Here is a 22,090-nt window from a genome sequence, read left to right as displayed (position 1 = left end):
AAACAGACAAGGATGACAATTAATTACTATTAATAGAATTAAAATGTAGAAATAAACCAAGAGACGAACTAACTAGTGTAGATTACCAGGAACATGCTTTGAAGAATTCCAGTCTCTATAGGTGCATCACATGTTGCATAAACTGTACATGGAAGAAGCTATATGTTAAGTTAAGTTAAGAAAAAGAAGCAAAAATCCAGAAGCATATATTTTAAATATTAAGTTAGGATAGGATTAGGTTTTAGAAGCAAGCCTGGTTAGCCAACAAGAACTCATTGGCTTGAGATGCAGCTGCAGCTTCAGACACCAACGCCTTTATGACCAAAGTCTTAACCTCCCGGGGTTTGTAAGGAAAACCCTCTCTCGCATACGAGTTAACCAAACTGCAGTTCCCTCCTTCACCAATTGCTAGGAAACCCTAAAAAGTCAAATCCAAACCAATACAAAGGTCATTCAACATATAGAAAATTAAAACACCAATAAACCCCAGTGTCCAACACTCCAAAAGCCCAACATCCAACAAATAAATGAAATCGAAAAACGCTAAGTCCTAAAAAATCAAAACGAAACCAATGAAAACTTGACGAAAAATTATATGAAAATAGATGCCAAATCAAAGAGCTCACCGGAATCAAAATCGCAGACGTTACCGGAATCAGAATCGCAAACGTTACCAAAATCGGAATCGCAATTTCAGAAATATCCAAACAAAAACGAAATCCAATGTAATGCGGTACCGATATCGCACTACAAATTGTGCTGATCGTAGACTTCACCGGAATCGGAATGAGAATCGCTACCACTCCAAATTGCACTGAGAAAATGGGGCTGATTTTGCCTTTCTAAAACCTAATATTTTACTACAGAACCCTAAATTTTAAAATTTTGCCACCTCAACAATACTGGCCCCACATAATACTTTATTATATTTTCATCCACATCAGCAGGCGTAATCTGGCACAACACTTAATTGGGGTGTCAAATTATCGGTTCCCTTAAAATTTAATGGAAGAGAAGAATGAGGATTAGAAGGATTACACATGCGACATATGTGATGAAGAAATGACAACCAAACATGGTTTAATAAGACACAAGAGCATCCATTCTAGGCCTCCTAAAAGTTTCGAATGTCCTCAATGTGGCTTAGCTTTTGATACCCAACGAAGTTTAAATGGACACAAAGTGATTCATAATCGTAGTAATACTGGTAGTAGTAGTAAATCTGGTGTTTTAGGTCGTATTTTTGATCTTAATCAACCACCACCTAATTATTGATTTCTTATGTTATTTCATATATTTAATCTTATATGAGCATTTTGAATAAAATTTTCATTAATACTACTTATTAAATAAATAAAAAATTAAAATTTAATGGACCAATCCGTTCCATAAGTTTGTCCTTAGTATAAGCCACAAACTTGTTTGACTTTGTTTTTGGTGGCTAAATTGAAACACGATGATATAAAATTATTATTGATATAAAATTTAGTATTATTATTGTAGAAATAAATAAAGAACTTTATATTACTTGATTTTTTTAATTATTATTAAAAGTAATTATTAATATCAAATGTACAAGTAGTATATAATGAATCAATTACGCATTTATTTAATTTGATTTATTTGGTTTATATTTTTTTATCAGCTTATTTCATTTATATTCACAAAATTAAAATGTAATTATACCCCATAATCTCAATTGAGCCATACTTGAATTAAAATTCGAATACGTTATGATTCACTGACTTTGTTTAATGTATATCAGAAAATAATATTTACGTTGACTGACTTCTTTTATTGAACATTTTTGGAAATAGGTTTTATTGTGAGTATCTCTCTTAACAAGTTTTAAATTGGTCTAGTACTTTAGGAAAAAAAATTAAAAACCTTTTATATTATTGGATTATATTATTTTAAATATAAAATTAAAAGATGATCAAAATAGTAGCTATAACATAATTAATGGAACATATTTAAGCAAATTATTGCATCGCTAGTGCGGTCTAATAATTTCATTAAAAAAATTTGCTTCTTTAATTTGGATTTAGGTGATTTAAAGAGAAATAACTTTGAGGTGATTTAAAGTGAAAATATGAAGAAAGTAAAATTGTTAAAATTAAGATATAGAGTGGAAAATATGGTAAAAGTTTACGAGTATGTGATTGTTGTGATTGAAATTATATTTTTTTTAATTAATAAAAATGTAAATTTACAGATTTATTTTTGCATTTAAAAATTAATTTGATTGATATTTTTAGATTATATATAACTATTTTTAATTAAAATTTTATTTCTAGTGATTGAAATATAATATATAACATATTATATTTATAATATGATTGATTATATTTTTTAAAAAAAAATTATTTTTATGATTTTGTTTATATTTATTTGTGTGTAGATTATAATTTTATTTTACATAAAAATTAATAATAACATGAGTTTAAAATGAAAAAGGATAATAGAATAAATCATAAAAAATTATATATATATATATATAAAGTTTTCTTACAAATCTCTTTTAAAATGTGAAAAAAAAATTGAAAGGAAAAAAAGTTTTCATTTTCTGTAATTTTGACCTTTATTATCTTGATTATTGTGTTTTCAATGCACAATAAACTCTCTCATTTCTCTTCTTGTTTGGAAATTAAACGGGTGTAAGAGTGATTGTCTCTTACTGATAATTTCTATTTTGTTTACCTTTTGTCAAGATATATATTTGTAACACATTTGATGAACATAGAAAATGATTATAAGAAAATTACCTTTTACTTTTAAATTTAATGGTTAATTATAATTATTTATTAGACTCATCCGATTAAGAATTTAACCTCTCTCCTTGATCTTCCTCTTTTTAATATCATTGGATAATTAATACATGAAAAGTGAATAATAATAAATTTTTAACTTTTGAAAATATTTATTTTAATCTCCCAATCTTCACAAAGGAAAGCAGCATACCATTCAAAACTTTTATTGTTTATGAACTAAAATAATTTAAAATATCAATAAAAGTAATCAATAAAAAATTAGAAAAGAAAAAATTAAACACTAATTTGTATTTAGAATGAAAAATAATATATTAAAACAATATGATTAATGTTAAAAACAATTCGTCATTAGTAAGTATTTAATGATGAAACATAGAACTAATCTTTGGGTTACTGTTTGATTGTTTTAGTTTTAGGAAAATCTTGAAAAAAAATATATTATTCATAATTATGATGCACAATTCAATGCTTGACCAAGATTCAAGATGTATATGTTGGGTCAAGAAAATGTCATTATTGGTTGGTGTGGACATGAGGAAGTTATGGCGCCGCCGGCCGCTGAACAGCATATTCATATTTGTTTATTTGCTGCAATAGACTTTCAGACCACACGAAGCCAACGTTTGCATGCAGAACAAAAACTTGCTTGCCCTATAAATACCAACGCAAGTGTTGCTGTCTATGCATCACAGAGCCATTGTTGCTTTAATCAGTTACCTACAAAACAAGAAAACCACACACTGCTAAGTGCTTGCTTTCACTGTGATATCCTCTCATGGCTGGAAAAGATAGAATCCTTGTTTTGGGACCCACAGGAGCCATTGGAAGACACATTGTGTGGGCAAGTGTGAAGGCTGGAAATCCCACCTATGTCTTGGTTAGGGACACTCCACCCACTGTTAACAAGCCAAGGCTTGTCACAGCTGCCAATCCTGAAACCAGGGAAGAGCTCCTTCAGAACTTCCAAAATTCTGGAGTTTTTCTAATCCAGGTTCCTTCCTCTCTTCATCTCAACATCATTTTTACCATTTTCTCTTTTCAACTCTTTTCAGACTACTTATACTACTCATTTACCTCTGCAGGGAGATATGAATGATCATCAAAGTCTGGTCAACGCAATCAAACAAGTTGACGTCGTAATCTGCTCATTTGGAAGACTCCTGATAGAAGACCAGGTGAAGATCATTGCAGCCATAAAAGAAGCTGGAAACATCAAGGTGCCACTCTTGCTAATGGAAAATATCTTTCTTTCTGAATATATGCACATTTTCCACATAAATCCTTCTATATATTGTGACATATTAAGTGTTGATTATTCAACAGAGATTCTTCCCATCTGAATTTGGATTGGATGTGGATCGTCAAGATGCAGTTGAACCAGTGAGAGAAGTTTTTGAGGAAAAAGCAAAAATCCGGAGAATAATTGAAGCTGAGGGAGTTCCTTACACTTACCTGTGTTGTCATGCTTTTACCGGTTACTTCTTACGTAACCTAGCACAGATTGACACCACTGTTCCTCCTCGCGACAAGATATTCATTCAAGGAGATGGAAATGTCAAAGGTACTTATAATTAATAATTGTTTTAGCACACACACACTCTTGAAAACAAGTGATAAAATTGGTTGAAGAATGTGTATATATATAATTAATATTGTGAGTGAGTTGTTTCAGGTGCATATGTGACTGAGGCTGATGTGGGGACTTACACCGTGGAAGCAGTGAATGACCCTAACACCTTAAACAAAGCCGTGCATATAAGACTTCCTGCAAATTATTTGACCTTAAATGAGATTGTGTCTTTGTGGGAGAAAAAAATTGGAAAGAGTATTGAGAAAATCTATGTTCCAGAGGAAGAGGTTCTCAAGGATATTCAAGGTAACACTCTCATATCTTATATATGCAATATTGCTGCAGGTTGAATAATAAGTTTGTGAAATTAATAAACCATGTATTCATTTATTTTGGTTTTGGTTTTGGTTTACTGCAGAGTTGTCTTTCCCAAATAATTACCTGTTGGCGTTATATCACTCACAGCAGATAAGGGGAGATGCAGTCTATGAGATTGATCCCACCAAAGACGTTGAGGCTTCTCAGGCTTATCCACATGTTAAATACACCACTGTTGATGAATACTTGAACCAGTTTCTCTGATTTCTCAAATTTCAGGAACATATCTTATCATGCAATCTCCAATAAGACTAATGATGTCGTTTTCCTTTCTTTCAAAATTCCTTCGTTTGTCTAATCCTTTAGAAACCATTTATTATATTAATGCATCTTCTTTTAACCCAAAAAGAATAGCAACACTGTAATCTGCAGTCAAAAGTACTGTTTCTAAATTTTTACATCATTCTTGGATGAATGCGTCTCATTGCTTCTTTTAATGCTTCGTGTTGAGGGTCCCTGGAAATTTTTTCAAGCACACTGGACTGCACTCGTGATGGAGTTTAATTAAAGAGGCACACTAAATAAACAGATAAAATAAGGAAATGTAAACTAGGGATGTGATAAGAGAAAGATAAAGAGAAAAGGCAATAAAAGAAAGTAGAAATTAGTTTCAGCTAAAAAATATCATTGTTATTGAAAAGAAGACGCAAGCTCCGTGGACTTGAGCAAGGGGTTGACGGTCAAAGAGTTTTTTTTTTATGGGAAAAAAACGAATGAATATAATGGAAAGTTATAATTCCTATGTAAAACCACCTAACAATATAGGATAGATCTCACTGAGAGACTCAAAATCACCAATTGAAATATGAAAAACTTACCTTACACATTTTAGATAACATCCATGATCATACCTTAAGTTACATCATTCTCAAAATTTCAATGTGGTCTATCGTACTTATTTTAAAAATCTTCCTATTCCTATGAATCCATAGCGTATCTACCAACAACTTACACAACCCCAAATCTAGTTAACACTTTTATTCGTCCTATTGATCTTAAAATTTAGAAAATGTATTTTTGGCTTCCAATGATCCGTCGTAGTCACCTAGAGGCATTTTGCACTGACTAGGACTCGAACCTAGGAATATAATGGAGTATTTTAGGGATACCTCAATTCTTATACAAACATCTTACAATTAAGCACTATGACCAACCAAAAATACATAAACCAGACAAACAAAAAAACATCATAACATAACTCCTATGCCTCCCCACCCCACGTAAAACCACCTAGCAATATCTGATAGATCTCATGTAATCCGGAGGCTCAAGACACCAATCAGAATAAGAAAAACTTACCCCACAAGTTTTGGATAACACCCATTACCATTGTAGAAGTCCTTGTCAACATCAAAGTTTCATTCATCCAAGGGAATCTTGTAAAAATATTTGGCTTGTTGAAGTCGAAACCCAATTTATGTTGATCAATAACAAAACCTTCAGCTTCAGATACATCCAGCTTCTCGGTTTCTTGATGAAAATTCAAAGTATCTAACTCTTTTATTTGAGCATTAAAAGATTTAAGCTTTCCATTTGATTTAGCAAGTTCAGTCTTCATCCTTTCAAAATCAGCATAGGAAATACGCTTGTACTTTTTTCCTTCATCATTTTTTCGATTAATAAAGCACGACTTGAAAGTTCAATAACAAAATCAACCAAAGATGGAACATCAAATGCTTTAAGCATGTTGTACGAGGACTCATCAAGGTTCGTTAGAATAAATTCCGAAAACGAGTAGTAGCAGCAAAGATTGAACCTAGAAGTGATTGTGAAGAACTACCTTGGATATGACGATGACGCCTAGAAGATGAATGTGATCTCCTAGTACTTCAATCTCTTTTCTTATTCTTTTGTGAAGGACCAACAACATGTTCATCATTTTCGAGCTCAATAGCTTCAACCCGAGATATCGGTTCGACAATCTCCATTTCAACTGCATGATTAATTTCTGGTTCAGGCCGAGGAGTCAAACCTCCTGCTTTGTTCACAATTTTGGAGAAGTAAGATTGAGCTTTTGGATTAGTGGTAGCCATCAAACCTAAAAACCAATAAAACATTTAGCAAAGTTAAAAATCTCTTGTTACGTAGCAAAATTTTGAACAAACTCATACCAAAGAAATCTTTTTTCGGCATTTTTGAGGTGTATAACCGTAATAGAGCGCGAGTAGGAATCTGGTAGGATAATGATCGAGAACTTCAATAACAGGACGATCTTCGACATCCATCGAATGGTATGACCAATAGTTAAACTTCAAGGGTTGACTAGTCCAGTAGAAAGGAAATTTTGGAGCATCACCATCAAAGAAATATTTCCTTCCATCCTCCTCGATTAGAATTTTGAAAAAACCTCCTTTGAAATTCTTATATGAGGAAGTAAAAGGTTTAAGAAAACAAATTCTAGATTCACTAATCAAAGACAACCAACTTGGTCGTTTACCAGGCCGATAACTATAGTAATACAAGAAAGCTTTTGGACTAGGAAAAAGCGACATTAGTTTACACAAGATACTAAAAGCTTGCATAGAAGCTCAACCATTAGGATGAAGTTGGGTAGGAGCAATATTTAGATAATTGAGTACACCCATTTGAAATTCGCTTAAAGGAAATCAAATGTGAAGATCAGTAAAAAAAATTCATAAAATTAAAAAAAATCACAACTATCATCTTCACGACCATGACAAACATTATCAACATCTCCACCACACGAAAAGAAATTATTTCTTCAACAACATTGAGAGAATAAATGTGAATATTTGAAAGAAAATCACGAAGATCTTTAGAAGAACGATACCGAGAGAAAAGTTCTTAGACCTTAGGATTGACCCAAATATTACCGAGATGAAGATTTATCCTTGGTGTAGTCCTCTTGGCTCTATCGACTTCAACATTTGTAGTCGCTTCATTTGAATCCTTCGTACATGAAAGAGTAGCAGATGATGAAACCGAATATGCATCTCGGTCGTCTCGTATCACTCTTCCAGTAGATTCGCCACCCGCGCTCGAAAAACCCATAAATTCATCAGACACGGAAACAGAGTTGGAGATAGACATTATACCTTGATGCAATTTACTAAAACTCTCATAAGTAAGAATACAAGAAAGTGTAAATGAGATTGGATATTTATAACAACAATAAAACCCTACACTTGAAAGGTCATGACATCTTAATCGTTAAAATGTTTCGCATCTAACGGTCAGGTGCATCTATCACATCAAGTCAATCGTTGTGATCGAGAAAAAACACATAAAACGAGGCATTTAATACAAAATCAAAATGATTTGAAAAAAGATTTTTCTACGACAAGATTTGAATGCACCTTTTTATTTTTATTTTTAGGCATAATGTCTTTTTCAACAAAAATCCTCATGTCTAGGGGCTAGTGTACTGCTAGGCCGAGAGGTCTAACCGAAAAGTATAGATGAAAGGTCTAGTCGAAAAGTATATATATAAAAAAGTTAAATATAAGAAATATATATATATATATATATATAATAAATATGGTTACTGTAGCAAGGTCCAGCATGATAAGGCACAGATTAATAGGTGTGTGTTTAAAAAGATATTAGGTACAAAAAGAAAGACCCAAATAGGTTATGAGCCCAATAAGAAAACACTATAAATAGGACATTAGTCTAAGAGGTAAGTGGAGTGATTTTTATCTAATAATTACATAAAACTAATTCTGACTTTGGCATCGGAGTGTCTTGCAGGCACACACACCCAACCGCGAAAGGAGACCGAGAGGAGAAGTCGAAGGGTGCAGTTGATCCAACCCAACTTAAGAAGCTTGCCAAACTTAGGTTCAACTAAGTAGGAGTTAAGAGCCCAATCTGAGAGTCCAACCCAAAGGCCAAATCCGAGAGTCCAACCCGAAGGCCTAATCCGAGAGTCCAACCCAAAAAGCCCAATCCGAGAAGTCAACACATTCTGCTTAAAGAGAGTTTTTGGACCCTTTTGCAGGAACATTATTAAATATTGTTAATATTATTAAGTATTGTGAATATTATTAATATTATAAATATTATTAATATTATTAATACTAATAATATTATTAATATTATTATTACTAATAATGTTATTAATATTAATATTCTCATTAATATTAATATTGTTATTATCAATATTAATAAAAATATTAATATTAATATCATCATTAATATCATTAGAAGGAGATAGAAAATCCTAGAGGAGGTCGTCGTCAAGGAGAATCATATCTTGGATCTTGTTTTCCATGTTTGTAATGGCCAACATGGATGACCACTTCTACATTTCGGATTGAGAGTAATATGTTCAAACTCTTATGTATTGAGATGATATTTAAACATAACTTTTTTTTCTTGATTGATGATTGGTATTGCAATTTTATTCTTAACACTTGATTTATCATTATTTTGATTCTTAGATTTTACTGGAAAGTACTTTTAAGACCTAAATGATAATGCTTAACATAATGTTATGGATAGATTTGAAAATTTAATTGATATCAACATATGTTCGTAACGATAAGGAGTTTTTATAAATATGCGAGGAATTGATATTCATGAGACTATGTTAATAATTTTATATGTGAGGAATCAATATAAATGAATTTTATATGAACATCAATATCAATCAAAGAAAAATATTATATTATTTTCAAAATACAAAAGAGTGAGAAGGATTAACCCCCAATCCCAATTTTCCAATTGAATGACACAACTCTTTACTTTGTTTTATTTACATTCGTGCAATCTCATACACAACAACAAGATACTATAAGCTAAGGTACTCAAACTATTTAGTGAAAACAATGACGATGAAATAGGTAGTAAAAAATAGGAGTATATATGCACATAATTATGTTATTGTATAAGTGATGTATAAGATATAGTAACTGAAATCATGTCATGGAATATATAAAAGGGGTGTGACAATTAGTAAAGAATACATTAATATAATAGAAAAAAAACAATTTTTTTTTATGAAGATAAACAACAATATAAGTCACCAGACATTAAAATTTATTCTATACACTACAAGAAATAATGATGGTAGAGTCTCCAAAAAGGCGATGCAAAGAGCAAAAGAAAGACGCTACATGGAGCTAATGTGGACTTAGTGTCCCAATAGAAATGGAAGCTAATCTTTTGGTGGCTATGCATTAGAGACGACCTCCAATGGGATACAAATTTACAAGATAATGTTAGCTAAGCCTACATAAAGAAAAATATATTATTTAACTATAGTGTAGGTTTAGGGGACACTAAAATGAATATAAAATTAAATAATTATTAAGAATGAACTTTAAGCCTAACTCAACCTCATAAAACTGGCTTATAAGGTTATATTTGCACCCACTTATATGTGTGGAACTATATATTATGGGTGGTATGATAACATACCGATACTAGATGGTCTGATAAGACCAACAAACAATTGTTAGGATAGACTCGAAATGATTCTATATCATATTAAGAAGTGAACTTTAAGCTTAACTTAACCTCATAAAATCAACTTATAAGGTGAGGTTTGCAACCACTTATGTACTATGAAATGTTCTAATTTCTAGTCGATGTGAAATCTCTAACAATAATTAAACTTAGTGTCACCATTGGGGACACTACTTGAGAAACAAATATTAGTGTCGCCTAGACATAAGCTAAATGTAATAAAATATTAACTTGCATCCATTTTGTGTCCCTATTTTGGATGCAATATAATTTTGCAACTTATTTTTTGATTGCATCTACTTTGTTCTTCATTCTAGATGCTAACTTATTATTATTACTTTTAATAATTTTTAACTTGCATCCACTTTGTGTGTTGATTCTAGACTTAATTTTATTTTGACACTTAATTTTTTTCATTGCATCTATTTTGTCTCTTCGTTCTAGACGCTAACTTATTATTATTCTTTTTTAAAAAAAAATAATGTGAGTTAGATCTTCATTGTGGACACAATATTTAATATTTATTTTTGTGTCCAATTGAATAGGCTTCACCTTTTTAATAGCTTTTTTTTATAGCTTTTTTTTTTTACAGTTAAAATAAATTTTTCTTGTACTGATAATTATGTAAAAGAGTTAGAATACTTATTCATTCGTAAATATACTACATTCTAATGTACCATGATTTAGAAAAAAAGGATAGAAACTAAAATTCTTAACCTTAGATATTAATAACATATTTGAATATTACATTTTAAAAGAATTACTCATTGACTTGTTCTGATTCTAAATTTTTAATAATTTTTGTTATAAGACCAAAGAAGAAGAAGAATCTACAAGATTTCAACCAATTTATTAAAAAGATGAAAAGAGACATTCAACGATGTCGCCATTTTAGAACTTTAGAGATTATAATAACATTATCCGATTACCGCCGGGCTTAGTACAGTCATATTATTTCTTCACTCATAATTCTTCCATAATAACTTTTTTCTCATGTCTCTTACGTTTCTTCATCATAATAATTTTTTTTATCATTTAAAACTTATTTTGTATCAATTTTACATTGGGTAAATATTTACTGTATTATTTCCTGTGATAAAAACTAGATAATAATTAAAAACTGAAACATGTTATGTAAATTATAAATCATTTTAATCAAAAGCATAGACTCATTTGTTTAAACTATGTAAGGCGGTTGCAGGAAAAACACAAAAAAACAAAAATGTTTATTGAATGCACCCTTTTTTGACAGTTATGTTCGGTTGCTGTATCTTCATTGACTGATTCTTCCAATGTGGTATGTTGCACAAAATTGACGTTTTTCTTTTTTAAATATCTTACAAACTCATGTTTCCATTTTTCACTAAATATTGGATAATTTTTCGAATCAAAATATTTTTATTTTAAATATGTTTGAGTTTCTAGTTTGCTTAATAATCTTCTTGACTGGAGCGTATATTAAACTGAGTATATGTTTCAAATGAGTTACAAACTAGGTAAGACACGAACACCTTACACAACACAAACATCAAACATAAGTAATCTCTAAAACATAAAACACTAAGATGTAATTTATTAAACATTAGCTTGTTTATTTGCAAACATATGTGCTGCATAAAAATAAAAATAAACGAAAGTCAAAATGATGGCTTTTATTGGCCTTGAGAATTCATGACGCCATGATGCAGATGGGCGCGGTGAGGAAATAGATATTTGTTTATTTTTGGTGCGTTCAACATGGAGACCAATGCTGTAGATATACGTTTAGAACACATCTTATGAACATCATATACCAAACTCAAATATTCGTTGGTTTTGGACCGCTGAATTCATGGCGCAGCCTCCCTTCTGTCAAAAAATACATATTTCTTTATTTACTCAGTTATTCTTGTTGACATATTCAGCCACATTTCTCATATCCCAAAAACTTGCTTGCCCTATAAATACCAACCCAAGTGTTGCTGTCTATTCATCACACAGCCATTCTTGCTTTAATCAGTTACCTACAAAACAAGAAAACCACACACTGCTCAGTGCTTGCTTTCACTGTGATATCCTCTCATGGCTGGAAAAGATAGAATCCTTGTTTTGGGACCCACAGGAGCCATTGGAAGACACATTGTGTGGGCAAGTGTGAAGGCAGGCAATCCCACCTATGTCTTGGTTAGGGACACTCCACCCACTGTTAACAAGCCAAGGCTTGTCACAGCTGCCAATCCTGAAACCAGGGAAGAGCTCCTTCAGAACTTCCAAAATTCTGGAGTTTTTCTAATCCAGGTTCCTTCCTCTCTTCATCTCATCATCATTTTTACCATTTTCTCTTTTTCAACTCTTCTCAGACTATTTATACTACTCATTTGTCTCTGCAGGGAGATATGAATGATCATCAAAGTCTGCTCAGCGCAATCAAACAAGTTGATGTCGTAATCTGCTCATTTGGAAGACTCCTCATAGAAGACCAGGTGAAGATCATTGCAGCCATAAAAGAAGCTGGAAACATCAAGGTGCCACTCTTGCTCGTGGAAAATATCTTTCTTTCTGAATACGCACATTAATTTTCCACATAAATCCTTCTATATATTGTGACATATTAAGTGTTGATTATTCAACAGAGATTCTTCCCATCTGAATTTGGATTGGATGTGGATCGTCAAGATGCAGTTGAACCAGTGAGAGAAGTTTTTGAGGAAAAAGCAAAAATCCGGAGAATAATTGAAGCTGAGGGAGTTCCTTACACTTACCTGTGTTGTCATGCTTTTACCGGTTACTTCTTACGTAACCTAGCACAGATTGACACCACTGTTCCTCCTCGCGACAAGATATTCATTCAAGGAGATGGAAATGTCAAAGGTACTTACAATTAATAATTGTTTTAGCACACACACTATTGATAAAATTGGTTGAAGAATGTGTATATATATAATTAATATTGTGAGTGAGTTGTTTCAGGTGCATATGTGACTGAGGCTGATGTGGGGACTTACACCGTGGAAGCAGTGAATGACCCTAACACCTTAAACAAAGCCGTGCATATAAGACTTCCTGCAAATTATCTGAGCTTAAATGAGATTGTGTCTTTGTGGGAGAAAAAAATTGGAAAGAGTATTGAGAAAATCTATGTTCCAGAGGAAGAGGTTCTGAAAAATATTCAAGGTAACACTCTCTTATCTTATATATGCATTGCTGCAGGTTGAATAATAAGTTTGTGAAATTAATAAACCATGTATTCATTTATTTTGGTTTTGGTTTTGGTTTACTGCAGAGTTGTCTTTCCCAAATAATTACCTGTTGGCGTTATATCACTCACAGCAGATAAGGGGAGATGCAGTCTATGAGATTGATCCCACCAAAGACGTTGAGGCTTCTCAGGCTTATCCACATGTTAAATACACCACTGTTGATGAATACCTGAACCAGTTTCTCTGATTTCTCAAATTTCAGGAACATATCTTATCATGCTGTGCAAAATCTCCAATAAGACTAATGATGTCGTTTTCCTTTCTTTTTTTTTTATTCTCTCAAAACTCCTTCGTTTGTCTAATCCTTCAGAAGCCATTTATTATATTAATGCATCTTCTTTTAACCCAAAAAGAATAGCAATACTGTAATCTGCAGTCAAAAGTACTGTTTCTAAATTTATACATCATTCTTGGATGAATGCGTGTCATTGCTTGTTTTATGCTTGATTTGGTGAGTGGCTCCCAAAAGAATTTCAAGCACTTTGGTGCTAAGATATATGCTAAGAGAAGGATAAGGAAAAATAAATAAAAAATAGTACAGAAGCATACACTACATTTCATTAAAATGAAAAATGTCAAAGTATAACTGTGCATGGTGTGGAAAAGCACCAGGATAAATTTAATTATTCATCTATCAAATTAAAAAAAAATTATAGCAGCAAAATAAATTTTAAAAAATAAAACTCATAAAAAAGAAAGGCAAAATATTAAATTAGGTTATGTACATGTCCGGATAGATATTTAGTCTAATGTATTATGCTGATGTGTCTAAGTAGAAAGCCATGTCTCCCTTCTGGAGAAGGGGAGAAGTCGGGAAAAAGAAAGAGGGGATCATATAGAGGGAAACGAGACTAGCAGAGGAGAGGCAAAAGATACAAACTTATCATAATAGATTCATTGAGAAAAATTTTGGAAATTTAACCTTAGACTCGAATTACACATCTATTTATCTTCCCATAACCTTATCTCCCTACCATTCTCAACCTCCTATATACAGTTATCCTCAAAGCTGCCTCTTCACCCCTCAAGCATTCACACTTCCTTCAAATCTCTCCACCATAAAGAATCTAAACTACATTTCCTTTGATTCCTAAGGTTCCTCCATCCACCATATTTTGATTCCAGCATTTCTTTTCACATACCTTTCTTCTTGTAGCCCAAACACGAAACTATCTGATCTCTAGCATTCCCAATCCTCCCTCTTCCTTCGGCTTACAAACATCTTACCACAAAGCCCGCACTACTTTCCTTCCTTCCAAACCCCAACCCCACAAGAAATTTCTCTATATCTTCACCACTTCCTTTGCCACCATAATTGGAATTTTGTACAAAGACAAATACAACATAGGTAGTGAAGATAGAACCGATTTTATCAAACAAAGTCTTCCAGCCATGGAGATAAACTTGTCTATCCACCACCTCTTCCCAGAACTTGCCTCTTTTGTGACATCCCCTAACTAGCATGCCCAAATACTTAAACGGAGTCTTTATCACCGCACAATTTAGAATGGACACACAACGTTGCACCATATTTTGATCACCTCCCACCCCGTCGATTATGCTATTCTCAAAATTAACCTTTAAACCAGAAGCTAATTCAAGACAATTAAGAATGACTTTGATTACGAACACACTTTGCACATAGTTTTAATAATTAAAACACTACATAGTTTTAATATGATTTATAACTAAATTCTCCAAAATTTTGAAAGTGTACAAAATTAATTCTCTAAACTTTACATTACAAGAAGTTTTCTAAAGTTTCAAAAATAAGTATATCAACAACTAATCTTGGATAATAAGTATTTCAACAGTATTTGTATATTTTTTTATGATTGATTGTTGTTGGTTTATATAATTCCTAGTTTTTTTTGTTACGAGCTCATACTTCAAAAAACCTGACTTATTTTGTTTTAACTTTTGATGTACGTATATTTTATGTGCAATTTTAGTTTTAGTTATAATTGTTAATATTTAATTCTCATAATTTTAAAATATTTTAAATTAAGGTCTTTATTTTAAAAAACATCTAAGAATTAATTCACAGTGAAAGTGAGAAGTAATACAATTAATTTCTCCTTGCAATATGTTCTTGCAATCTTTAGCTAAGAACACACATGACTTTGAAGTCCACATCTGATAGATAATGCAATTATTTAGGATATATAAAACAATGATAAACACCAGTTAATGTCGAGCTAGTTAACAGTGGCTTGTGACCCAAGTTAGGGCAGTAAGGTGATGGAAGAAGCAATATTGGAATAAGAAGAACACAATGCCTTATTTAGTGTTTATTTTCCTTAGATATAATAGACAAAAGTGTGGCTGAATTATTATTCCTTACTAGGACTGTCGTCGGTAGCTACGTTATTTCAACATGGGTTCTGAAAGACTTTTTCTGAGGTTTAAAAAAACTTCGGGGAATGGTTTAGTGGAAGAAACTGCAACCCTAGTAAATGACTTAATAGATGTTTTAACCCTAAATAATGTAAAAATAAATGTCAGTTAAAACCATTTTTTTCTTGTAATATTGATATCATATTCATATATATCTAATTATAATATTATAATAATTAAATTTTAAAATAACTATAATCTAAATATATATATATATTAAAATAGAGTAAGATCTTTTATAAAAATGATTTTTTCTTCTAAAATGTAGATCACCAAGGAAGATTTTCATAATATTGCTTTTTCATGTTAGAACTATTATTAATGATATATATATATATATATATTAAAATCACATCATAAACAAGTTAATATTTGATTTTAATAATATTTTAAATTTTATAAGTCAACATTCATTCAAATTCAACCTTTTAGCATAATAATTTAGTATATATATACTAATAATTGATTGAGAAATATACATGAAGAATTTATAAATTGTAAGCCCAACACCCAACATGGATTATTATACTAGTCTTATAACAATAATATTTAAAGCACGATATTAAAAAAATCGTAACTTAATTTTTTAAAATTATATTTTCAACATATTAAAGTATATTTATTACCCATATGTTATATCAATTATAAGATGTGTATAGGTTGTCATTGATTCTCAAAAACAGTAGTCAAAACTCAGTACGTGGTTGCATTATTTCAATATATAGATATATTAGATATTCTCATTTCAGAATCCTTTTGAATCGACAAAAAATGTTTGGGGAACACGAGCAAGTTTTTAATTATATATTTTAGTTGCAATTAGCTGTATGTAATCCAAGTCGTTTAATACACAGTTCATACTAAAACATATAAATTTCACTAATTTATTATTAAATGGGTCTCTTTTTTTAATTTCCATACTAATCCACTTAACTCATAAGTTAATTTGGTATGCCAACTCAATAATAAAGATTAGAAAAATATAAGAAATTATTTAAAACTTGAAAAAAATTATGAAAAACTAAAATATCTATCTATCATATTATTAACAAAGTTGTACTGGTCGGATTCTGGACGACCAGGAACCGATGTCAAATAACATCTACAACATAATAAATACGCAATAAAGAAGCAACTACAAATAATGTTGAATGGGTTAAATGCACACTCCAAAATATCCAGAAATTATCTCAATGCAACTACATAAGCTGATCAAATCGAAAGATACACTCTCACGATATCAGGGAGCCACTACGCATGTTCGTTATTAACGGACTATCAGCCCACGCAGGTAAAAGCCCATAAGTCAACACTATATATAGAACTCTGGTAAAATGAATAACGTACGTTCTTCACATCCCACAATGACTCACCTAAATCATAACACGGACTTGAGCGTCAGAGTACAATCGTAGACAGAGCATCTAAAGCGAAAAAAAGGAAACTTGAAGGAACTTGAAGACAACCGACACATCAACAAATTATGTACCAAGCGGACAGGTATTGTCTGGACCCCTACTCCGTACTGATACAAAAGTATATTAAAAACTGTATGAATTATTTTTTTCTAAAAAAAGTCGTCTACATCACTCAAAACATCAAATAAAAAGTATATCTCCAACTTCTTATATCAATTCGTCAACATTCAAATATTTTTGGAGATTTTAAGTGTAACTTTCAATAGTTAACCCTTGAGTTTACATTTGCCAAGAGAAGTCTTTTTGGGCAATAATAAACTTTTGACTACCCATCTCATTGAATGGTAAGATATCGGCGGTTTCGGCCCGTTTGGTTCTCGAGAATGCGGAAAAGGACTTCAAAACAGCCTTTTAATTAAAAATTGCAACTTACTTCAAAATAATAATAAATTTAAGTATGTTTTGGTCTCACAAATATAAAAACATTTTATTTTGATTTCTAAAATATTCTATTGACTTTCTTTATTATTTTATTTTTTTTATAGTAGACTAAATTACTTTTTTTACGTATAATATGCAGATTGTTATTTTGTTTTTAGTTCCTATTAACTATTTTTCAGAGGGACTGATAAAAAAATGTTAAAAAGATTAAAATAATTTATTTTAACTGTTAATTTCTTAATGTGCTTGTTAAACCTATTAAGTTTTCACCTGTGTAGCTAGTTCCCTTCTAGGTAGAGCTAAATAAACAACGTTATTCTCACGTATAAGTTTTGATTATTTAAATATATTTAATTCTTCTATTTTTCTATTTTAATGAGTGATTCAACGTTTTAATATTTTCTATAGTTGGAAAATGATACTTTGAACTACACGAGTGTATACAAGTTAATAAAAGAAGTTTGAGTTGAATTTTAGTTTTTGTTATAATCAATCTATCTCAAAATATCATTCATTGGATTGGTTAGTTAGGTCAGAGGTTTTTTATTTTTCTTTATACTAAAATTTATAATTTCAAAACACTCTTTTGATATTTATTTTATAAAATAAACTATATTTCCGTAACCTTTCTAGTTCCAAACCTAACATCACAAATAATCTATGCAATGGACCAGAAATTACAGAAAAAAAATAACATAAACGAGAAATCCAAAAAAATCACAGTCACACCTAACACATAACCTAAAAAGTCCTTACATAAGTAAAAACAAAATTTCTTTTTACAAATATAATTTATTGATATGTGTATTAAAATGTAAACTTTAAATCTAATCCAATCCCATAAAACTGACTCATGAAGATGAAATTTACACCCACTTATATACAATGAAATGACTTCATCTTTAGTCAATGTGGAATTTTCAACACACCTCCTCACGCTGAGAGTGACAACAGCGTGCGTGGGATAACATATTATGGGTGGTGGTCTGATAAACTCAATAAATAATCGCTAGGATATGATCGAAGTTGTTAATAATGTGTTATATATATATATATATATATATATATATATATATATATATATGGAATAATAAAAAAATAAATTATGGAGTCAAATTAAAAAATATGAACTGAAATTTAAGTCTTTAATTAATATAGACTCTGAAAGGTATGCATACTTTACTTAAAAAATCAATTATAAAAATCTATGCGAAAACGCACCTAAACATGTTGAGTTGTTGACGCTGGTGGTTGGTTTACTCATCTTTCGCAGAAAAAATAAAGAACTTGTCACTAAGTCACACACACACACATATATATATATATATAACAACATGTGGAATTTTATTCAAAAAAAAAAATTCATAGGAGTTGGATTGGTAGGAATAAAATAATATTTTTAATAAATATAAATTATTTTAAATTTTTAAATTTTATATTGATTTTTTTTTTCCAAAGTTAGAATATGTGTTCTAAGTTTGAAAGTTCTGAGTAAATTATTATTTTTTATCTTCTATAAATAAAGAATGTCTTTATAAATTTCAAAGTCTTACATCGCACTGTTCTTTTTCCAAAAGTACGTATCACTAGAATTTATTTTTTTTTGGTCGGCACGTACCGTAAGACTTAAAATGAGTAAAATTGTGAGTACCGTAGTATAAAAATGACGTGAAACAATGCATCTTAAATGCACAAATTTCTATTGCTTCATCACAAAAATCATTTTAAAAATTTTATGTATTTAAAAAGAAATAATTTTAAATTTCCTTTAATAATTTCGTTTGAACTAGTTCTTGATCCATTTTAATCCAAATTACTTATCAAGCATTCAAACTTTTTTAAAACAATAAATTAAAATACAGAAAACATCAGAGTCATCAAAATACATTAGAAGCAATTATAGTTATTAGTAAAATTTGTTTAAGATTTGTGTTTCCTCTGTACCTACATATAGTTTTTTTTATTCTTTTAAACGGTGGCTCCTAATCTCTCTTTTTATATGTTTTTTGTTAAATTTATTAGATATTTTTTCATTTTCATGCCAGTGAGAATAACTGATATTAATGTATTTGTTTTGGTCATCGAGTGAAGAGGGTCTCGCTCTTTGTAAGCACACCTTTAACGAACAACCACAGTCAAATGGTTGATTAAGAATTCAGAAACTGGACGCAAACTAAATGGATATTTGTTGAAGTTGTGAGAAACTATGCAATCACACTAATTATTTAAGCCAAAAACTGCACATAAAAACCAAACTTGGTTGCCCTATAAATACCAACCAGAGTGTTGCTGTCTATGCATCACAGAGCCATTCTTGCTTTAATCAGTTACCTGCAAAAAAAGAAAACCACACACTGCTAAGTGCTTGCTTTCACTGTGATATCCTTTCATGGCTGGAAAAGATAGAATCCTTGTTCTGGGACCCACAGGAGCCATTGGAAGACACATTGTGTGGGCAAGTTTGAAGGCAGGAAATCCCACCTATGTCTTGGTTAGGGACACTCCGCCCACTGTTAACAAGCCAAGACTCGTCACAGCCGCCAATCCTGAAACCAGGGAGGAGCTTCTTCAGAACTACAAAAATTCTGGAGCTTTTCTAATCCAGGTTCCTTCTTCTCTTCCTCTCATCATCATTTTTACCATTTTCTGTTTTCATCTCTTTTTGAACTGATTATATTATACACTCATTTATCTCTGCAGGGAGATATGAATGATCATCAAAGTCTGGTCAACGCAATGAAACAAGTTGATGTCGTAATCTGCTCATTTGGAAGACTCCTGATAGAAGACCAGGTGAAGATCATTGCAGCCATAAAAGAAGCTGGAAACATCAAGGTGCCACTCTTGCTCATGCAAAAAAATTTCCATATATAAATCCTTCTATATATTGTCACATATTAAGTGTCCATTATTCAACAGAGATTCTTCCCATCTGAATTTGGACTGGATGTGGATCGTCACGACTCAGTTGAACCAGTGAGAGAAGTGTTTGAGGAAAAAGCAAAAATCCGGAGAATAATTGAAGCTGAGGGAGTTCCTTACACTTACCTGTGTTGTCATGCTTTTACCGGTTACTTTTTACGTAACCTAGCACAGATTGACATCACTGTTCCTCCTCGCGACAAGATATTCATTCAAGGAGATGGCAATGTCAAAGGTAGTTAATTATAATGTAGAATTTGTTTCAATTAGTTATAAACGAAACAGTTAGTTATAAATAGGTTTGTTTAATGTTTACATGTATGTTGTTTCAGGAGCATATATTACTGAGGCTGATGTGGGGAGTTTCACCATCGAAGCAGCGAATGACCCTAATGCATTGAACAAAACCGTTCACCTTAGGCTCCCTGCCAACTACTTGACCTTGAATGAGATTGTATCTTTGTGGGAGAAAAAAATTGGAAAGACTCTTGAGAAAATCTATGTTCCAGAGGAAAAGGTTCTCAAGGATATTCAGGGTATGTTACAGTAACTTCACAGATTCATTTTTGTACACGTTTTGGTTGCATCAATTGTGTGAAATTAAGCATCTGTTGATACTTTTGTGCAGAGTCATCTTTCCCGAACAATTATCTATTGGCGTTGTATCACTCACAGCAGATAAGGGGAGATGCAGTGTATGAGATTGATCCTGCAAAAGATATTGAAGCTTCGGAGGCTTATCCTTACGTTAAATACTCAACCGTAGATGAATACTTGAACCAATTTGTCTGATTTTCCAAATCTGACAAACCAATGCTCTTTTCAAGAATGGCCTCTGCAGGCTCTGTACTTGAAATTATTTGTTACTCTCATAACTTGTGTTTTATTTTTTCTGCTGTCTTCAACAATAATATCTCCACATTGATGTAATATTCTCCCTGAGAAATAATAATGAAATGGGTACAACTGTTTGTGCGTCATCCACGTTCTGTTTCAAATTTTTATATCACTTTCATTTCTAGTTTTCTGCAAGATGATCCATGACTAGACAAACTTTGTTTATGCCGCACACCAGAATTGATTCTCACTTTTCTGCGAACCAAAACAAAAGTTGTTTTATTTCAAACTTTTGAAGAAATCGACTTTAAATGTAACTCAACTTCATAAAACCGACTTATGGGATAAAATTTACACCCACTTATATATAATCAAATATTCTTATATGGAGCCGATGTGGGATCTCCAACACACCCCTCACGTCGAGAGTGACAATTTATGCGCGGGACAAAATATTATAAGTGGTCCGATAATAGTCTGATAGCGGGTGACACGATAGACCCAACAAACACTCGCTAAGATAGGTTTTAAATGGTTCTGATACCATGAGATGAATATTTTTTGTCGGATGTGGTGCATCAAATGGAGCGCACGTAATCGCAATGGAGAAATGGAGGTTTTGATGAACTCTAATTGAAAATGAAAAAGAGACAATGACTTAAACATATATGAGAGAAAAACAGAGAA

General features: G+C 31.5%; 3 protein-coding genes across 3 annotated transcripts; all 3 read left to right on the top strand.

The window, feature by feature from the left end:
- The first annotated feature begins 3,374 nt into the window (after positions 1-3,374).
- On the top strand, positions 3,375-5,134 carry LOC137810249 (isoflavone reductase-like). The gene is made up of 5 exons (XM_068611424.1): positions 3,375-3,762; positions 3,854-3,988; positions 4,095-4,332; positions 4,444-4,647; positions 4,760-5,134. Exons 1-5 carry the CDS (start codon positions 3,547-3,549, stop codon positions 4,921-4,923), a joined length of 957 nt encoding a protein of 318 aa, XP_068467525.1. The 5' UTR covers positions 3,375-3,546; the 3' UTR covers positions 4,924-5,134.
- Positions 5,135-12,100: 6,966 nt separating this feature from the next.
- LOC137810251 (isoflavone reductase-like) lies at positions 12,101-13,807 on the top strand. The gene is made up of 5 exons (XM_068611426.1): positions 12,101-12,426; positions 12,519-12,653; positions 12,762-12,999; positions 13,099-13,302; positions 13,412-13,807. Exons 1-5 carry the CDS (start codon positions 12,211-12,213, stop codon positions 13,573-13,575), a joined length of 957 nt encoding a protein of 318 aa, XP_068467527.1. The 5' UTR covers positions 12,101-12,210; the 3' UTR covers positions 13,576-13,807.
- A 5,924-nt stretch (positions 13,808-19,731) lies between these two features.
- Positions 19,732-21,546, top strand: LOC137810250 (isoflavone reductase). Its single transcript, XM_068611425.1, has 5 exons — positions 19,732-20,249; positions 20,345-20,479; positions 20,564-20,801; positions 20,899-21,102; positions 21,195-21,546. Exons 1-5 carry the CDS (start codon positions 20,034-20,036, stop codon positions 21,356-21,358), a joined length of 957 nt encoding a protein of 318 aa, XP_068467526.1. The 5' UTR covers positions 19,732-20,033; the 3' UTR covers positions 21,359-21,546.
- Positions 21,547-22,090: the final 544 nt, after the last annotated feature.

This window comes from Phaseolus vulgaris, chromosome 2 (assembly GCF_000499845.2).
Source record: "Phaseolus vulgaris cultivar G19833 chromosome 2, P. vulgaris v2.0, whole genome shotgun sequence".
NCBI lineage: Eukaryota > Viridiplantae > Streptophyta > Magnoliopsida > Fabales > Fabaceae > Phaseolus > Phaseolus vulgaris.
This window is presented reverse-complemented; position numbering and strand designations above follow the sequence as displayed.